The following is a 17811-nucleotide window of genomic DNA, read 5'->3' as shown; positions in this document are numbered from 1 at the left end:
CTAGGTTTGGGACTTCTCTACCACATTTGACTGAGCGATGTGGAAATGCTCACACAATTTGGCAAGGCATCTTCTTCTCGGAGAAGCTGTAATTTCAGAAGGCAGAGAGCTGAATTCCACAGGCAGAACTATATTATCAAACCGGCTTCTGGGCTGGGTTTGGAATCCAGTTGTCTCAGGTCTAGTTAAAGGAGACTGGGAATTCTGTGTTATGCTGATAGAAGAGGGTCTGCCTGTTCCTCTACGATCTTCCTACACAGTAGTCACTGTCCTTCAGTCATACCCTTTGGAGTTGTTTTCCATCCACTTGGGTAAATGTCTAAAAATATATTCTTGAATCACTCTTCTGGACTACATTTCTCCTTGACCTGCTGTGTTTCTATTCCTCCGGCATCTACTGACTGATAGCTAATCTCCACATTAACCCTTCTAAAAGCAGCTGGAATGGCAGTGACTGTACCACCTGCTGTGAGTCTAGGGCTGCTGTGATTATATTGTATTCAATTTCATTTTCTGTTTCCAAGTCAGCTTTTGATTGATTATTTCCAGTATCACTAGACAGTGTGTTGCAGAACCTTAGATTTTTTATGTGTTAAGCTATATCCATGCTTATAATCCATGATAAAAAGGCTTTTCTTTTCAGCTGACCTAATTTTCTTGAAGAAACCTTGTGGAAGCTGGACAGACCTGCCAGCAAAATCTTAGCTAGCTTATGTGCTAGCTCAAACGTCTCTTCATGGCACTGTGCCATACTGATATTCTCATTTTTTCAGGGGTTTCTGGTTTGCCCTTCTAAGAGTTTTGTCATCCAGGTGCATAGTCACGGCTGTACTTGTGATGTGGATTTTTTTCTTATATCTGTACGCAATATAACACATCTTTCTGTCCCGGGAATACCCGAATGTTCTGTGATTGTCTTTACCTTTTCATTATAAATATTTTTCTACTTTTATCCTAAAGCGTTATCTATTTCTTTATGATCTGATATGCCATTTCTAAATATTTGCACTTCGACTTTTTCGAATGCTGCTGTTTTCCTTTTAGAAGCATATTTTTCACCAGCCCTGCAAATATCAGCTATTCTTTGCAAAGTCAGTTCTTTACATTCTCCAAAGTTAAGTTTGCTTGGATTCAACAATCACTTATATAACAAAACATTCAGGTTCTGCTCTGTCTGGTAATTCTCTTACCCCTATGACTACTGTACTGAATACACTGTGATATAACAATCAGCACTCTTGCTTGTCACCTAGTTTCTTCTAAAAAATAACCTTCACTTTCCCTCAGGAACACTGTTCACCATGTTCCTGATTAAAAACGAAATGTCTTTTTCTGCCTACTTTCATGTTCCTTACAATGTACAATGCTGAGCTCTACTGCTCCTGGATCTACTGCTTATCATCGTGAGCGTATTCTCCCACTTGCCCTTCTCTGCACTCAAATTGTTCCTCGCAATCATTTACTCTAAGCGTTGTCTGAAAGAAAACAACAGGTTCAGAATTTAATGTACTAAGTTCATTTTCTTCAGAAACCCCAGGAACTTTTGCTTATTCACACAAACAACTAGCACAGAGAGGCCAGGTATATGAAATTCCTCTTTCCACCTATTTTTTTGATACATGCCTCCACCCTCACCCGGAATTTCTCACTCCTGAGAAGACTCTTTTCCATTTAAAACAAAAATAGCCACCAATCTTGGCAGTGTCATCACAACTGCTGCTTCACTTTATCATACCCCAATGTATCAGCTTCATTTTCTGTTTAGCTGGAGTGCTGGCAAACTTAATTTCTGCACGTACCCACACTTCTGCACACTATAATGTAAACTCCTACACTTTCTAACCATCTCTACAACATGCTCATTTACTCTCTTAATACTGCTATGAAATGAAAAAATAAATGCTGTAAGTGGGAGTACTTCTACTAATTTATTGCAATGAAATAATATTCTAATGCATTGTAATAGGTTTTTAAAAGTAATTTTCATATTCATACAGACAATAACTGTCAAGATATTAACAGACTCCTGTTCTCTTTTATCATGTCATCTTTTGTTAGATGCATGAACACAAGTATTCTGGCTTTCAAAAGCAGCAACCTTATTTTTGAAACCTTAGCTGTTAAGGATCCAGTGAGGTACCCCTTGATCTTGAAAGCTCTAAGACAGCTTCTTTTTTTCCTCTGAGTCCTAAGGAACTACTCTCCAGAATCATTTTTAAGCTCATTTCCTGCCCATGGCTGAGAAGAAAGGTGTACTGGGTCTGGCTGGGATGGAATTAATGTTTTTCATAGCCACCCATGAGGTGCTGTGTTTTGGATTCATGATGCAAACAGCGCAGCTCATGCACCAGCACACTGGGTGCTGATGAGCAGCGCTTGCACAGTGTCAGGCTCTTCTCTGCTTCTCATTGTGCACCCCTAGCAAGTGGGCTGGGGGTGGCCAAGAGGCTGGGAGGAAACACATTTAGGACAGCTGACCCCAGCTGACCAAAGGATATTCCATACCATATGGTGCTGTACTCCACAATAAAACTTGGGAGTTGTTTTCCCCAAGCGGGGATTGCTCAGAGACCGTCTGGGCATCCATCTGCTGGTGGGAGGGCGTGAGTGATTGCTTTTCCATCACTTTTTTTTTTTTTTTTCTTTTTCTTTCTATTTCATTTACTTATTGAACTGTCTTAACCTCGAACCATGAGTTTTCCTTGGCTTTACCCTTCTGATTCTCCCCTCCACCTCACAGCAGGGGAGTGAGTGAGTGTAAGAACCCATTAGTAAGGAACACAATTGCAGCTGAAAGACTTAACCCAGGATACCAATCCCTCTATGTTATACCATGAGCCTCAAGGAAAGGTAAGAGCTGGCCAGACAGCTACTGATAGTCATGTGGCACAACTGTGAAATCAACATATCTGACATAACAAATTAAACTTAACTACAGTTTTGGAAAAATAATTCTGAAAGATCTTCATGGAATGCTTTTCATGGAAAGCTCTCTGTGAAAACCAGATTTCTGCTTCCTACAATTTCTTCATTAAATGCTAGAAACCTCACAAATGTTAAAAGGCATTTACAAGCTTTTGCTATAAACATCAGGGAGGGGGAAAAATAAAAAAATAAATAAATAAAAAAAAGAAAATCCTGTCCCTTTGTATACCTTCCTGCCAGCTCTTCCAACTGTAAAGTCAATTTTTGATATTTTTCTGTGTAGCTTTCTTGCATTTTTACTATTGCTCTTCATGCTACATTATAGGTTTACTACAAGGTATTATGTCAATGAAAGGGTCTATTAAACTCTAAGTAACAGTGATTCTCTAATTTATATGTGTAGCCTAGGATGGCTTTAAGCTTGGTCATCATCTACTGTCTGATACCATCTTCACTCAATTATGTAACAGGAAACAGAGCGTGTGAAGGTGGAGACATAAGTCCATTCATCATTGCTACTTGATTTCTCATTACTTAAATGCTAACACTCTCAGTCCTCCCAACAATGCAGCCTGTCTACCCCCCTGTCTGCATAACTAATCTAAAGCATGTATTTTCTACTTTCCTTTCTATTGCAAAAAAGAGAAACATTATTTTCTTTGCTTCTTGACTTTTATACGAACCTACTCCTTCTGTCTGAGGATTGTTTGTATACATGTATACCTACATCTTAAATTCAACCGCTTACTAGACTCATTAAATGTCCTACAGGAAGGAATTTCACCATTTCCCCTCAGTCAGAAATATTCTCAAATTATTTTTGTAGCTCACAAGTGCCTCTGCTTGTTTATGTAGGTTAGAATCTGAGGCTGATTCACCACAGAATGCTGTAAGCTGGGTTGATACTTAAATTCAATATTCAGAGTCTGGCTTCCACAAAAGAAGTCAAAGGGTTAATACAGCTAACTAGGAAGCAGTTGTATGTCTCCAGCATCAGAGACAGGATTTTATTTCCTGAAGATGCCAGCCTTTTGTATGGCAATTCTATCACCATTTAGTTTTGACAGCGTTGCAGTAAAATTAAAGATCTCTGCACTAACGAATCCTCCTAAACTGACATACGTGACACTGTAATTAAAATCCCATACCTTGTGCGCTGGGAATCTCAGTCTCCCTCTACATATCTTTATATGGAGAAAGAAAATGGTTAGGACTTGTTTTCATGGAGTTAGTTTTCATGGAGGTGGTACAGCTTGATATGCCAAAAGTCATGACGTTTTGATTTGAGACAAAATCAAAATAAATAATAAAAAAAATCCTGTCTCTAAATTTACCCTCAAGTTCTAATGTAATAGGGCCACCCCCGAGAGGGAGCAAACGCAGCACCTTATGGCAGCTGCCTTACCCAAACATGTTTCCACAAGCTCACCTGAGGCACTGTGCCTATCGGGGATGCTCTTGGGAGCTTTGCAAGTGCAGTGCCCTCTCATCACCCCAGCCTAGTGCACCAGTATCTCTGAAAGCTTTCAAGATGATAGGGAGTTACATAAATGCCAAGTAGTCTTACATGTAAAAAATCAAAGGTCATCTAAAGAAATACATTCTGCTGCTGAGGGATGAATAATCCTGAGGTCGGAATACAATTTCTAATTTTTCAGTAAGACATGGAAGTGCTACTAGATGAAAGCATAAGGGACATGTACCCGTCTATGATGAGGATCAGGCATATGTCTCGTCAAAATGTGGTGTGTCAGTTTGTGGCAAACTTACCATCATCAAAGTCAACACAGCACTTGTTTTACTATCAACAGACCTGCAATCTTCCCTGTTCAGGTGAAGAGCAGGTATTTTAACACTTGCACTTGCCTGACTGATCCAAACTGTTAGGTATTTATAAACCAGGTACCGTTTCTCTCCTTTTTATACTCTGATGGCATATCTTTTTTTATTGATGAGATTAAACACCTTTGACATCAACAGCCATTGTTCAGTTGTACATGTCTCCTTTATAACTCAATATCCCGCCCCACATGTATCTATATTCCCTTCCAAAAGGGAATACGAGGACGGCTGCTACAACAAGCTAAATGAAGGTTCTTTTCAGTCTTTTCTTTATCAACCATCTCTGTGTTTCCATGTTACAGCCTTTTTGTTATACATCTGCATTCATGTTTATGACTCTCTGTGTTTATTGCCCACTTAAAATCCTTAAGAAGTTCCACCAGTGAAGATAAAATAAAATAACCTATATTAATTTAAAAATCATATCTGCCAGTTCTACATTGTTACACATTGTGCTTCTTCCAAAAGCAGCTATACAATTATAGGTACTTGGGTGCATAAAGTGATACGGAGGTTTCTATGGCAATTATTCATTTTAATTGAAAATTGTGTAAGGAAAAACTCGTTTCGTGTGCAGCATACAATTTGCATTTGTTTCCAAAGATTCTGAACTTGCTCAGGGTAAGCTGTGAATTCATATTTTCTAGGAAAACACAATCTCTAAAATTCTGTCTGGGGGGTGGAAAACCAAGGGGGGTCTTCATAAGGTTGTCAAGTGTATTGAAATTTAAGATCATTTATCCATTTATGCAACTAAACTATCTATTTTTGACTGTCAGGTAAAAATTTTGTGCTTTAAATGAAAGAGGAACAGTTAAAAATCAAATTGAAACACAACGTCCTTGAAATTACAAGGTAGAGGAACCAGAAAAAAAGAGGTACCAGAACAGAGACACAGCATGCTGAAGAAGCCAGGTCATCAACGAGACCAAATCCACAAGATCAAACATTTGTATTTTCACATACTTTAGCTACTGTGTGTTAAAATAATAATGAAGGCAAAGTTAGTTCCAGCTTTAATATATTTTGGAGTGTCAAAACAAGAATTGGAAGGAAGCAACTGTTTTACCTTGCTTAGCTAACAAAATAAAGCTATAACCTATTTTCCTATAGGAAAATAGGACTTCTTTCCTCTGCCATTCCCAGAATGAGTTAAACATTTTAGGCCTTAAAAGAAAAAAAAAAAACAAATCAGCTACTTCAAGTGACGAGGACCTGGAAACAACCTCTGAACTGTGGTTTCATATTCACTAAATTTATAGCATTGCCTTTTCTAAAAAAAAAAAAAAACACCCAACCCTCTACTCCTTTTCTATCTATATCACTGTAAGACTGTACAGGCTGGGTGCCAAAAATGTCTCAAGTTAAAAATAGTCCTTGTCATCTTCATAAGTATCAAATAAATATTAAAGTGATGGAAGGGTGAGGGAGGAAGTATACTTTACCAGCCACAGTATGTGAGGAGAAACAGAAGAATAATTTTAACAATGCAGCTTTAGCATTAGTGTACTTGGCTCATTGCATTTCCATACTTCTTTAGAATTTCTAAAACAGAAAGAGTATGACTCCTAACTTCAAAGTCAATGACTGCATCACAGGTCAGAAGAAAGCAAAATGACGCGAATGCTTTTCATAGTATGTCATTGTCCTGGTTGCAGCTGGGACAGAGTTAATTTTCTTCTCAGTAGCTGTGTTTTGGCTCTGATGTGAGAACAATGTTGACTGGACACTGACGGTTTTAGTTGCTGCTGGATGATGTTTATACTAAATCAAGGACTTTTCAGTTCCTTGGCCCTGCCAGCCAGAGGGCTGGAGTGGCACGGGGAACCGGCAGGGGATGCAACCAGGACAGGTGACCCCAACTGGCCAAAGATGTATTCCCTACCATATGACATGCTCAGTATATGAACTGGGGGAAGAAGAAGGAGGAAGGGGGGGACATTTGGCATTATGGCGTTTGTCTTCCCGAGTAACCATGACACGTGCTGGAGCCCTGCTCTCCTGGGGATGGCTGGACACCTGCCTGTGGATGGAAAGTGGTGAATGAATCCCTTGTTCTGCTTTGCTTGCTGTGTGGCTTTTGCTTTTCCTATTAAATTGTTCTTATCTCAACCCTTGAGTTTTACATCCCTTTCCGATTCCCCTCCCCATCTCTCTGGGTGAGGGGGAGTGAGCGAGTGGCTGCGTGGGGCTGGGTTGTCAGCCGGGGTTGAACCGTGACAGTCACCCATTTTGGATAAAACGGAGACTAATAACAACCCCCTTGCTGAAAGGCATGGCGCTGGGGAGTAGACGTTCCCTCCATGTGCGAAGCGACTCTTTTTTTTGTGGCACACGGCAAGTTCTGTTTTGGACAGAAAATGTTTTTGCAAGACAGGGGAATGAATTTGCTTGAGAAAGAAGTGTGGACGCGAAAGGGGTCCCACCAAGGACAATCTAGCAGCAGAGGGCTTTCCACTGCACAGACAATTTGCTCTATTTTAGGCACCTGACAGCTGTCATCTCCCTCATCTGCTGCTGCAGTTTGGACCCTGTTTTGATATGTACCTGCCTTCCCTCATTTTACTAGCTGACTCTCATAATTATTAAAATATAGAGCAATCAATAGAATGATTTCCTGATTTTTTTAATGCTTCCAGACATAGAAGAAACATACTGTCATTCCTATATGTGTCGTTCATGTAAGTACATATATAGACGATAACTTACTGAATGGAAGGTAAAGTTAAAGGCATGCAAATTTGATTTAGCTGTAAATGTGATAACCACAGGTATCCACAGTTACTCAGCTCTGATGGCTATAAAGGCAGCGCTCCTCTTCTAATGTTCCGTTTCCTACACAGAACTTAAGCCTACACGACTGTGTACCCTACACCTGCTCAACAGTTTTCATGAATTTTCAGGGTTTGAGAAACACAGCTATTAAATAGCAATTTTCATGGTGTTGAAGGGAGAAGATCTGAAGGTTGGTTTTGGCTAACATTAAGAGACAGGTTTGAAAAGACTCTGGCTGAGGCACAGCTCTCAATAAATCAAATGTAATGGCTGGATCTAGTAGAAAGCTGCTTTTATAGCCAAATTGCATGCCTGGCTGAGAGAAGTGGGAAAGGGGTACAAAAAAAAAAAAAAAAAAAAGACAAAAAGTGGAAATGTGGAAGCCTTTACAGTTGTGCTTGCCATCATTTACTGAGAATACCACCAAGATATCAGGGCCATAAATATCTCTCTCCATTTTGGCTCAATAATGCAAGCATCAAAAACATGTAAAGGACATCTTTCTTACTTACAAGAACACACAGATATGCGCACAGAAAAAAATGCCAATGAAGGCTGTAACTTCATTTCCAGAAAAGGCAGAACGTTTTCCCTGTTGCGCTTGGATGCACTGTTTACTCCCTTCAGTATACTCGAGCCTGGAATTGTCATGCTGAATGCAAAGCTTCGCCAATGTAAGAAAGACTAAATATCTCCGATTGAAAGAATTTTTCTTGACCACATCAAGAAATTTTCCTGTCTAATAGATGCACAGTAACCCCTCTGTAAAATGAATCATCCAGTATTCCTTGAGGTCTTGGGACAAGCTGTAAGTTCAATAAAGAGTGCGGGCCTTTAAATTTACACACTTCATCTCCTCACATTTCCTGCGGGGAATACAAATGGCTTCTAAGTACTTACTATGCTGCATGCCATTCAAATTATGTTGCTTCAATTCATTACATTAAAAAGTAATACAAACTTCAATTATTCGTTGCAAAAGTACAGATTTAGCTAAAGTACACAGAAAATTCAATTCACACCAAAATGGCTACAAAGTTCAAATTAGTCTATTTGCAGTCCTCCCATGTCCTTGTCAGCATCCCTTAAAATGTCACTTATTTTATAAAAGATATAGATTTTTGTGAGTATTGATGTGCTCTATCAACAGACAAGTCCTCTCTGCCTTTAGTTTCGCAGATATTATTTACCTTTCCCAAATCACTAATGACTACAGCTAAAATAAATGGGCCCATATGAGTAAAGGTTACAGGACTAGACTTCCAGCTCAAAAGTTTGTACCTTTATAAATCTCTCCTCTTGAATTCTACATTCAAAAGGTACTTATGACTTCAAAGAAATTGCAAATCAAATGATTACACGCTACAGGAAATTAGATAAAAGAAAAAGGAACCACTTCAACACCATCAAGAGATTCTGTTCAGCTATTATATTAATAGTAAAAAAAACATATTTTGATTGCAGCTTCTGCAGGTATAAAATGATAGGTTTTAGACTCTACTTTTATTGAAGTGCATAGATCCACAAAGCATTTTCAGTCTGACAAGGCATTTTAAAATCTTGTAATCATTCAGCAAAGCATATGGACAGCACTTCTTTAATTTTACGCAGAGGAATAACTGCACTTGTTAAAATATGAGTATTGTAGAGTATGTAGCACCTTTCGGAATAAATTCAAGCAGTAGAATTCAGTCTAAAATACTGTTAAACTTCTGTACCCCTATCAACACCAAAGCTTTTGCATTTTTAAAGCCAAGTGATGATTTTGTTCCTCATAACTTTAGTTTTAATTTCTTTATGGAATCTAATGCAAACTTTATGTTAACGTTATATTATGTAAAATGTAATGCTTTTTCATTTCAGATTAAGATAAATGGCTTAGAAAGTATATCCTACTGCAGTGATAATGCCCTTCTTTTTGTAAGGAGTGGACATTTTCCTTTCTTTTTTCCCCACTAATTGAACTAAAATTATAAAATCTGTGCATGGTATAATTGGAAAAAAATTGGGGCACTAAACCCAAGCATTTTTATTAGCTGTTAAGAACACCTACCACAGCAACTGCATATTACACTAGCAACTTGAAGCAAATAGTGGGATTATATACATACATATATAAAAAATATAAATATATATATGTATACACACACACATAAAAGCAAGTCACAAGGTTTATGCACTACTTCTTCCCTTGCCTGCCTCTTCACCAACCATAAATGCTCTTCTGAGATATGTCTTCCAATTTAGCTTGCAGTAAGAATTTAACATATTATTCTTTTCCTTTAACAAAAAAATAAAATTTCATACGCAAAAAAGTACTCCAGTGACCCTCCTCCAAAATATTATCTAATAATTATAGCTGAAAACATATATTCCCAGCAGATATGTTCACATTAAGATATGAAAGGGAAATGATTTTCAACCTTTCTTTCTTAGAAGAAGTGATGCAGAACCATGAGTTCGGGAGAGGATTTACCTTTCTTGTCATCGAAGTACAGCGTCTGTTGAGCTGGATTTGACCACTGGAGGGAGGTGTTATCATTTTGATCGACCCTGCAGGTCAAATTTGCCGTTCCCCCTTCAACAACCGTGACGTTTTGTGTGAGTGGAAACTGCCCTTGGCTGCCTGGGGAGGGAGGGGAGGGATGGGGAAGGGAAGAGAGTAAGAGAGGAAAAAAAAAAAAAAAAAAAAGCATTTAAGTTGAAGAACTGAATGTATCGCAGCAAGTTCCCACAGATGACAGAGCCTGAATTAAGTGTGATCTCTGGCCAAAGAAAGGTAGTACAATATATTAAAAAAAAGATTTTTTCCCCTTTTCCCCCGCCTCGCCCATAAGTTATAGTAATTGGTTCCAAAGAAATGCCTTGCAGTTTTATCTCCTTACACATACATACCCATACATCCAGGCTATACCACCGCACAGGGCTCACATGCTACACACCTACACAGATGTCTCAGTACAGATAATATAGTTAAACGGCTGTTGAAAACATCACTGGAAGCGTAACATAAAAAATCCACATTGGATTTTTAAAAAAGAGCAGGCCAGCCTTGACTCCCTGTTTCTTTTTACGCTTTTTTAAAGAGCTCTCAGGCACGCTGTTTTTCTTGCCAGGTTTGGAAAGTTGTTGGAGAGCAAATGTAGTGTGAATCTAATACTCGATGCATCCTCTGCGAAGGGAATATTACCTGATCTCAGATGAAAATGCAAGTGATGATGTAGTAGGTCTCTTTCATATCTGTAATTTTATCCCAGAGCATTATGAATCACATTAAATGCTTGCTGAAAGTCACTGGGAAGATTTCCAAATACATCTACACAATACAGGAGCAGTATCGCCCAGGTTCTTGAATCAGAAGCATTTCCAATGGCACAGACTAAAGCATTTATGTCTTATGAGAACGGCAACCCTCTCATCAAAAAGCATAACACTTTCTGATAAATGGTATTGCAGCAGGGGAGCACAGTAAAAACATGGAAGTAATTCTTTAACATGGGTGAGGGAAGAAAAGTTCTTCAATAATGACCAAGATACATCATTATCTGGAAGATACATTAATTTATTCAAGGATACAATGCAAAAGAAAGACAATCCAATACTCTAAATCAAATATATGCTTCTTTCTTCTGCTCCTTTTATACAGGTTCTATTAATAGAAGAAGCAGTCAAGGGCAGGTAGAGCTGCTAGCATAAGAAGTAAAATGCCAAGACTGACACTCAAGTGAGATGTGCCAGAAGTGAAAAATCTCCCTACGGTCCTATGGGAGTGAAGAAGCTCATAGACTTTTCATTAGTACATCAAGAAAATTATATATACAATAGCCAGTAATTATACCAATATGGAATCACAAATCTGGCATAGAACCTTCACAGTAACACCCTGTTTCAGTGGCTCTCTTCAGAGTTGTTCCCTGCTAAGTTAAAACAAGGCATGCCTTCTATACGGAAGCCATGATGATATAGAAGTCTATTACCTAGTACAGGTTTTCAGATGACCAGGGTAAAGCATTAGTAAATAGAAGATTAACAACTGAACTTCTATTTGACCTGCTGATATTTTAAAAAATGCAATTCTAGCCAGGTTTTGATAGCTGTCCATTCTCCTATGTAAAATAATTTTGATGGCCTTAGGCCCGGTATATAAGCATCTACATCACTGAAACTGTTAGCGTTAAGGTAGTCTAATACTCTCCACTGTCTTGGTTAAAAATAAACTAATGAATAAAGGATTTCCATCAAAATGCAAATCTGAATAACTAGTATAATTTTTGTATAAATATCAACTTCCTACAGATGTCTAAAGATCAAAATTTACTATGTACTGATATTTACTATAAAAGAGTATTTACTATCAACAGGATAACAGATATAGTAAATAAAAAATAAGGAATATTGAAAACACCATGGCTAATTTAAATGCTGCAAACAATAAATGCCAAAATTCTCATGACATCCTCTGTATCTGACACTTCATTAATCAAACCCTGCTTCTTGAAAACCACACGTTGCGAAATACTTGATGAGTGAAAAATCATAAACAAGGGTAGAAAAAAAAAGAAAACAGAAAAGATTTGTCATTTCCTTCCATTTCTCCTCCTTCAATTCTAATGTGTCAAGGAACCTCAAGATATTGCATAAATTGCTTATTGCTTAAATTAGAATTTTAAAAATCCAGAAAAATGTACACAGCCTGTTATTACTTCCACTAAATTACAGGCATCTTAGCAAAGAAATAACCTTCTAAAGTATGAGTTGTGGATAAAAGGCTATGTGGGCTACAATATTTTTTGCATACAAGAAACATAAAACAGAACCTAGTGCCAAAGAGTAGCACAGTGAAATCTGTCATTTATATTAAAGACTAGGAATAGAAGATCATTTAATAAAGAACTGCTGTAATTATTTAGGACCCTATTAACATGATGTGGCAGATCTCCCCAGATTTAACCTCTAATATCTTTTGGATATTATAGTTCTTATCAGGAAGGTGTCAGTGCATATGCAGCCTATCATTTGCTAATGATTGCCAAGTCACAGACTTGTTTGACCAGAAGAGTGGTTAGGAGTTAAACTTTTCTGATCAACCTTTGAATTCTGATCAATCATTAAATGGAAACTGTGGATGCCACGAACTGAAGGAAGTCAGAGGAACTTTCTTTTCTATGGCCTCTCCACTGTGTTCTGATGTTTTGAAAGGAAAAATTAATCTAGCATATAAAAGTGAAACCAAAGCATTCATCCTGTTTCTTAGCAATGCAGATGCTGTGTGGATCTGGAGAACCTCATAGGAAGCTTGGAGTGGAGAAAGAGGTGGAGAGAAAACAAGCCATTAAATCTGGAAACTAGTCAAAGGGGACAGAATGGAGCCTGTGCAGAACAGAGAAAAACAGACAAAGCAAGATCAAAAGAATGGATACTGCTTACCTCTTAATGAAGACCAAAATTATTAGTAACTGACGGGAAAACTACAACAAAGAAACATTTATGAGATCTACTTTATTGTTTGTACCGGTATCTAACTTGTGTTACTGAAATAGGAACTTGGGGGCTGGAAGGACCAGAGAAGGTTGTAAAAGCCTCTACCAGATCGATAAACATTAGGAAAACATTAACATTGTGCCATTTAATACAGCATTATAAGTGTCACACAAGTGGTTTTGTGCCACTAAAGATCAAAACTGGTTCTTGGGGAGACTGACACTATTTTGTGGGAGATGCCTCACTTCTGTTACATGGGTCGGTAGCACGTGCCCAGGAAGCATGCCAGCAGAGATGCCATCCAAGGCAAGTGCTCAGTGGGATGAAGAACCCAGGCCATTGGTGACACAGACAAGGCGTCCTCAGCCACTTCTAGGTACCACGGTTGAGCTGCAGGGGTAGCATGTTCCTGCTGCAGCATGGTGACCCATGGCTGGAGGCCACTGACTGAAATCCCATCATTCCCCAAAGGACTCACTTTGGAAAACCCTTACACCTAGGATAAATTATTACCATTGTAAAAAAACCCATTTGTCCTCCCAACATTGAGTACGCAGATTCTGATCCATGTGAATATTCCCATTAAATCGAGAATACTTGGTGAGGAGCCTTCAAGAATAGAGCAAGCCTAAAGGCCCTGCCAGGTTGAGGCCAGTATGTTAAAAGAAACACAGTTTCCATCATCATTTCAACAACTGGACACTACCATTGTAGTTCTCTAGTATGGATAGTTCTTAATATAGTTATTACACTCCCATTTCTTACTTCTTCTTTAACTCTGTGACCAGAGATTGAACAAGATGACATCCTCTAACAAAACTATTCTCCCTTGACTGAAGAAGTCTAGTAATGGAAAACAGTGGCATCTTCAGTAACTTACTCCGGAGAGCAACGGTCATCATTGTTTAAACAAGAAAACAGGATTTTAGTCTTAGTCTGAATTTGTCTCAGTGTCCACTGGTCCTTATTATATCTTTTTCCCTCACTGGAAAGCCATCTATTATCAATTTTTTTTTTCTTTTGTAGACACTTAGAGACTGTGTTCATATTGCCCATTAACCTTCTCTTTGATAATCTAAATAACTTGAGCTCCTAAGTCTTTCTGTAGAAATCGTGTTTTTCTAATCCTTTAATTAGCCTGTGGCTCTTCTCTGTGCCCTCTTCAATTTGTCATCTTTCTTCTGAAACGTGGAGTCTAGACCTGGAAACCCTACCGCAGCAGTCACAGAAGGAAAAAAATACAAAGGTGACACCACTTCCCTACCAGCACTTCATGTTCTTGTTTGCATATTCTTGTTTGCACACCTAAATGAGTCCTCTTGGTCACAGGGTCAGATGGGGGCTCAGGTTTGACTGATGGATGTTCCATGATGTCAATGTTTTTTTCTCAGATACTGCTCCAAAATCAACCCCCTGTTCCAGATCTCCTCCTGTAGCTGTTAGGTGTATGTCCGTGTTTCACTGCATTGTAACATACATTCCTCCAAGTGCAGTGATCTTCATTATTTTGTATATCCACAGTCTGTGGCACCTGCAAACACCGCTGACAAAAACTATGTTACCCAGGGTGTTTCTAAAAACCAACTCTGAAAACCATCTAAACAGTACAGTACCAACCACTTTTCCCTATGCAGACAAAATGCACAGAACATGACTGTACAGGGGCGAGTTCTTATTTATCATTACGCTTTCACCCTATTTTTCCCAACAGTTCTAATCTGCTTAATTCTTGTGAGGTTGGTTTTGAATGATGATTATTACCCAAGATGTCATACTATTTCAAGTCAAAGGCTTTGCAGCCATCAGAAAGATTTTGAAGATTCTGGTTACCTTTCTCCCAGACATAACTGTATTTTAAGAAGCCATGAAAATATTGATTTATAATCAATTATGAGTATATTTTTTAAAAAAATTCCAAAGCAATTAATTCTCAATGAAGCTTTGTTTTAAAATAGAGCACGATAAAAGTTTCTGTTAAGACAGAAAATACAGCTACAAACTAATATCCATACTTCCTTTAACGTTGGTGATGGTAATCAGACATAATTCCATGAAACTAAGTGAAATCTTTTGCAAATATTTGAAGAACATTCCTAAGTCTACCACGGACTTCTCACATGACCTCAGGCAATCCATTTAATCTATGCTTTGCTAACCAATTTATGCAAAAGTAATAATGATGCTTATTCAACTTGTAGAAAGATTTGGATTAAAAATTGTATTAAAAGTTGAGCCTTTTTCAGTTTTTATATACGTTTCCACTGTTTCTCACCTGATTTCAGCCCAAACTGCTGCTGATATAGCACAGAGGAAGCTATTTATGGAGAACAGGGGCTCAAAACAGTGATAAAATGCATTTTTTCATTTGAATATATGCATGAAAATTTTTATTTCATTGCATATATTGTTCAAATCACATGTATCTTCTGGTCTAATCATATATGCTGCAAAACAACATCTATACTCATCTTTACCCTACAAATGATTGGACATAATTTCTGTTCTTCCCATCTAAACATAGCTCCCTTCTAATCATGTTAACTTAAAAATATATATAAATGTCTGTATTTGTGGAAAAAAAATTATATTGCATGTGCAAATTTTGGACACCACCAAGAAGTATAATCAAAACAACAGCAGATTTCCAAGAACTTTAAGACGACTTTCAGATTTTAGGAGTTAATCCAAGTCTACCTAAAATTTTTTAATTTCTCAATTGGACTCACCAATATCAAAATTCTTGCGCTGTTCTTAATTTATCTTGTTTAAACCCCAAATTATGATGGCAGTAACAAAATGCACGCACAGCAATAGCAAACAATACCAGTAAAACTCCTACATGGTCACTACATGTGAGCAGAAAGGAATAAATAACACAGTATATGACTTAATATTGATTATATGTTAAATTTCAACATCCAGTGGAAGCCCTTTAAGTACTTCTTGCACTACTCATCAGTGCACTAAGCTTTTTCCAGGGACATCACCTGGAAACTCTGCACTGTGCTAGCTGAACAAACCAAGATGTATTATCCTCTGACTGGATGGCCCCTCCATTCGCAGAGCAACTCGGCAGCCCTTCTCTTCCTTGAACACAACCAGTCAGGGCACTACATGCCACTCCAGAAACCTTAGCAGGGAGTTATGCAATAGCACTAGTAATTTCATATTTCAGTTTGGAGGTATGGAAAAGATGCCCAAAATCGGTACTTGTACTAAGGGCAGATACTGATACTTGCTTTAGGAGATTCACCAGGAGAACAACTAGCATATGGGGTTACATGATGATGATGGAATAACTGGGCTCGCAATGGCCTTGAAAATATGCACTCATATGCATTCCAGGTTTTTGCTGCCTGTCAGCTTTTCAGAGAATGCAGAAAAACACATGAGGCTGCTCAATGCCAGGAATATGGGAATTATCCCTTTTTAGATGAAGAAACAGAAGGTGGGTGTGTAAGCTGGGGGGGGTGGGTAAGAAGGTAAGATGGGGCAGGGGAGAGGGGGTGAAAGTTGTACCTTTCACATTGAGTTTTAATTTGGATCAGAAAATTCCCCCCCCCTCAAATGCTATTTATTAAGTATTAAAGGGCCATTTGATTTTTATAAACATCTAGAAAATGTAACACACGTAAAAAATACGTACTCTTCTGAACACAGCTTTTTAGGTAAGTTCAGTGCAATTTACATCTTACTTTACTATTAACTGGGGTGATTGACAGGTATGACTGAGATCATCAATGTGACTCAGAAGATCACCATTCTACAGCCAGGGCTACCCATCCAGCTTCCTTGATTTCTTCAGAACAGCTGGTTGGCAATGGCACGTCTACCCTCCCCCAGCAGGTCAGGTCAATCAGACACAGATATATCCACTACAGTATATACAGTTCTGTTCCATGATCAAACCTTGAGGAAAGTCAAACGCTTTTCTGTCTGTCTAGGAGTATACTACTAAAGAAAAAATGGGGAAAAAAACCCCAAAACAAAACCAAAGAACAACTGATGGTCCACATTACAATTCCCTTGTACCTGAAAAAGAAGTATGTTTCATTGGAAAACTCTGCAAGGTTATACAGAGATGAATTACAATAAGCGACGAAGCTATTGCAAAAAGAAGGCAGCAGCTAGGTATCACTGTCACCATGCTGTATCCCAGTCCCTCTGCTCATTTTAGGAAGCTGTGTTAGCAGAATTATTTCAACTGTTTTGACTAGATGGAGCTATAGTTAAGTACATTCAATCAGGTTGGTTTTGCGATGCTTTGTGGAGGACCAATACTGCTTTCCAGTACAATTGACAGGCTTATATCTCATTAGCCACAAGCTGTTTTCAGTCAGGAAAGGCTTTTTTTTTATTATTTTTTTCCCCACCCAGAAATCATGGCTCAACTGCTTTTACAGATTTTAAAACTGATTTTTACCTCAGTATGTGACAAGACTACAGAAAATAATCACCTTCATTTGGTCCAGTTTGGAAACATTCATCTTGTGAGTTCATCTTATGTTTATCTGTTTATGATTGGGTTTGGGGTTTTGTTATACTTTTTGCAATTAAAATGAAAGCTGTTTAATGAGTTCAACACTTCCATTTGATGCTTAGGTTGTATATTCTAATCAATTTACCAGGCTAATTATAAATGATACTTGGTGGCTGTAAGCACTTGAGAAAACATAATCCTCTGCTTCCGTCTCCGCAAAGGTCTGTTTTGGTAGGGAACAGTTATGTTATAAATTAAGTGTTTCCCAGTATCGTTGCAGCAAGCTCTGCCTACTCATGTCAGCATGT

General features: G+C 38.2%; 1 protein-coding gene across 3 annotated transcripts in view; it reads right to left on the bottom strand.

Annotated features, from left to right (window-relative positions):
* CADM2 (cell adhesion molecule 2) overlaps positions 1-17811 on the bottom strand; it is a 669939-nt gene that overhangs the window by 177239 nt on the left and 474889 nt on the right. For all 3 annotated transcript variants that reach the window (XM_037377971.1, XM_037377973.1, XM_037377972.1), the window contains one exon: positions 10019-10168. In XM_037377971.1, coding sequence (XP_037233868.1) covers positions 10019-10168 — 150 coding nt within the window. The remainder of the gene's footprint in view (positions 1-10018; positions 10169-17811) is intronic.

The sequence above is a fragment of the Falco rusticolus genome, chromosome 2, assembly GCF_015220075.1.
Source record: "Falco rusticolus isolate bFalRus1 chromosome 2, bFalRus1.pri, whole genome shotgun sequence".
Lineage (NCBI taxonomy): Eukaryota > Metazoa > Chordata > Aves > Falconiformes > Falconidae > Falco > Falco rusticolus.
The sequence above is the reverse complement of the archived record's forward strand: the minus strand, read 5'-3'. Positions and strand labels throughout refer to the sequence as shown.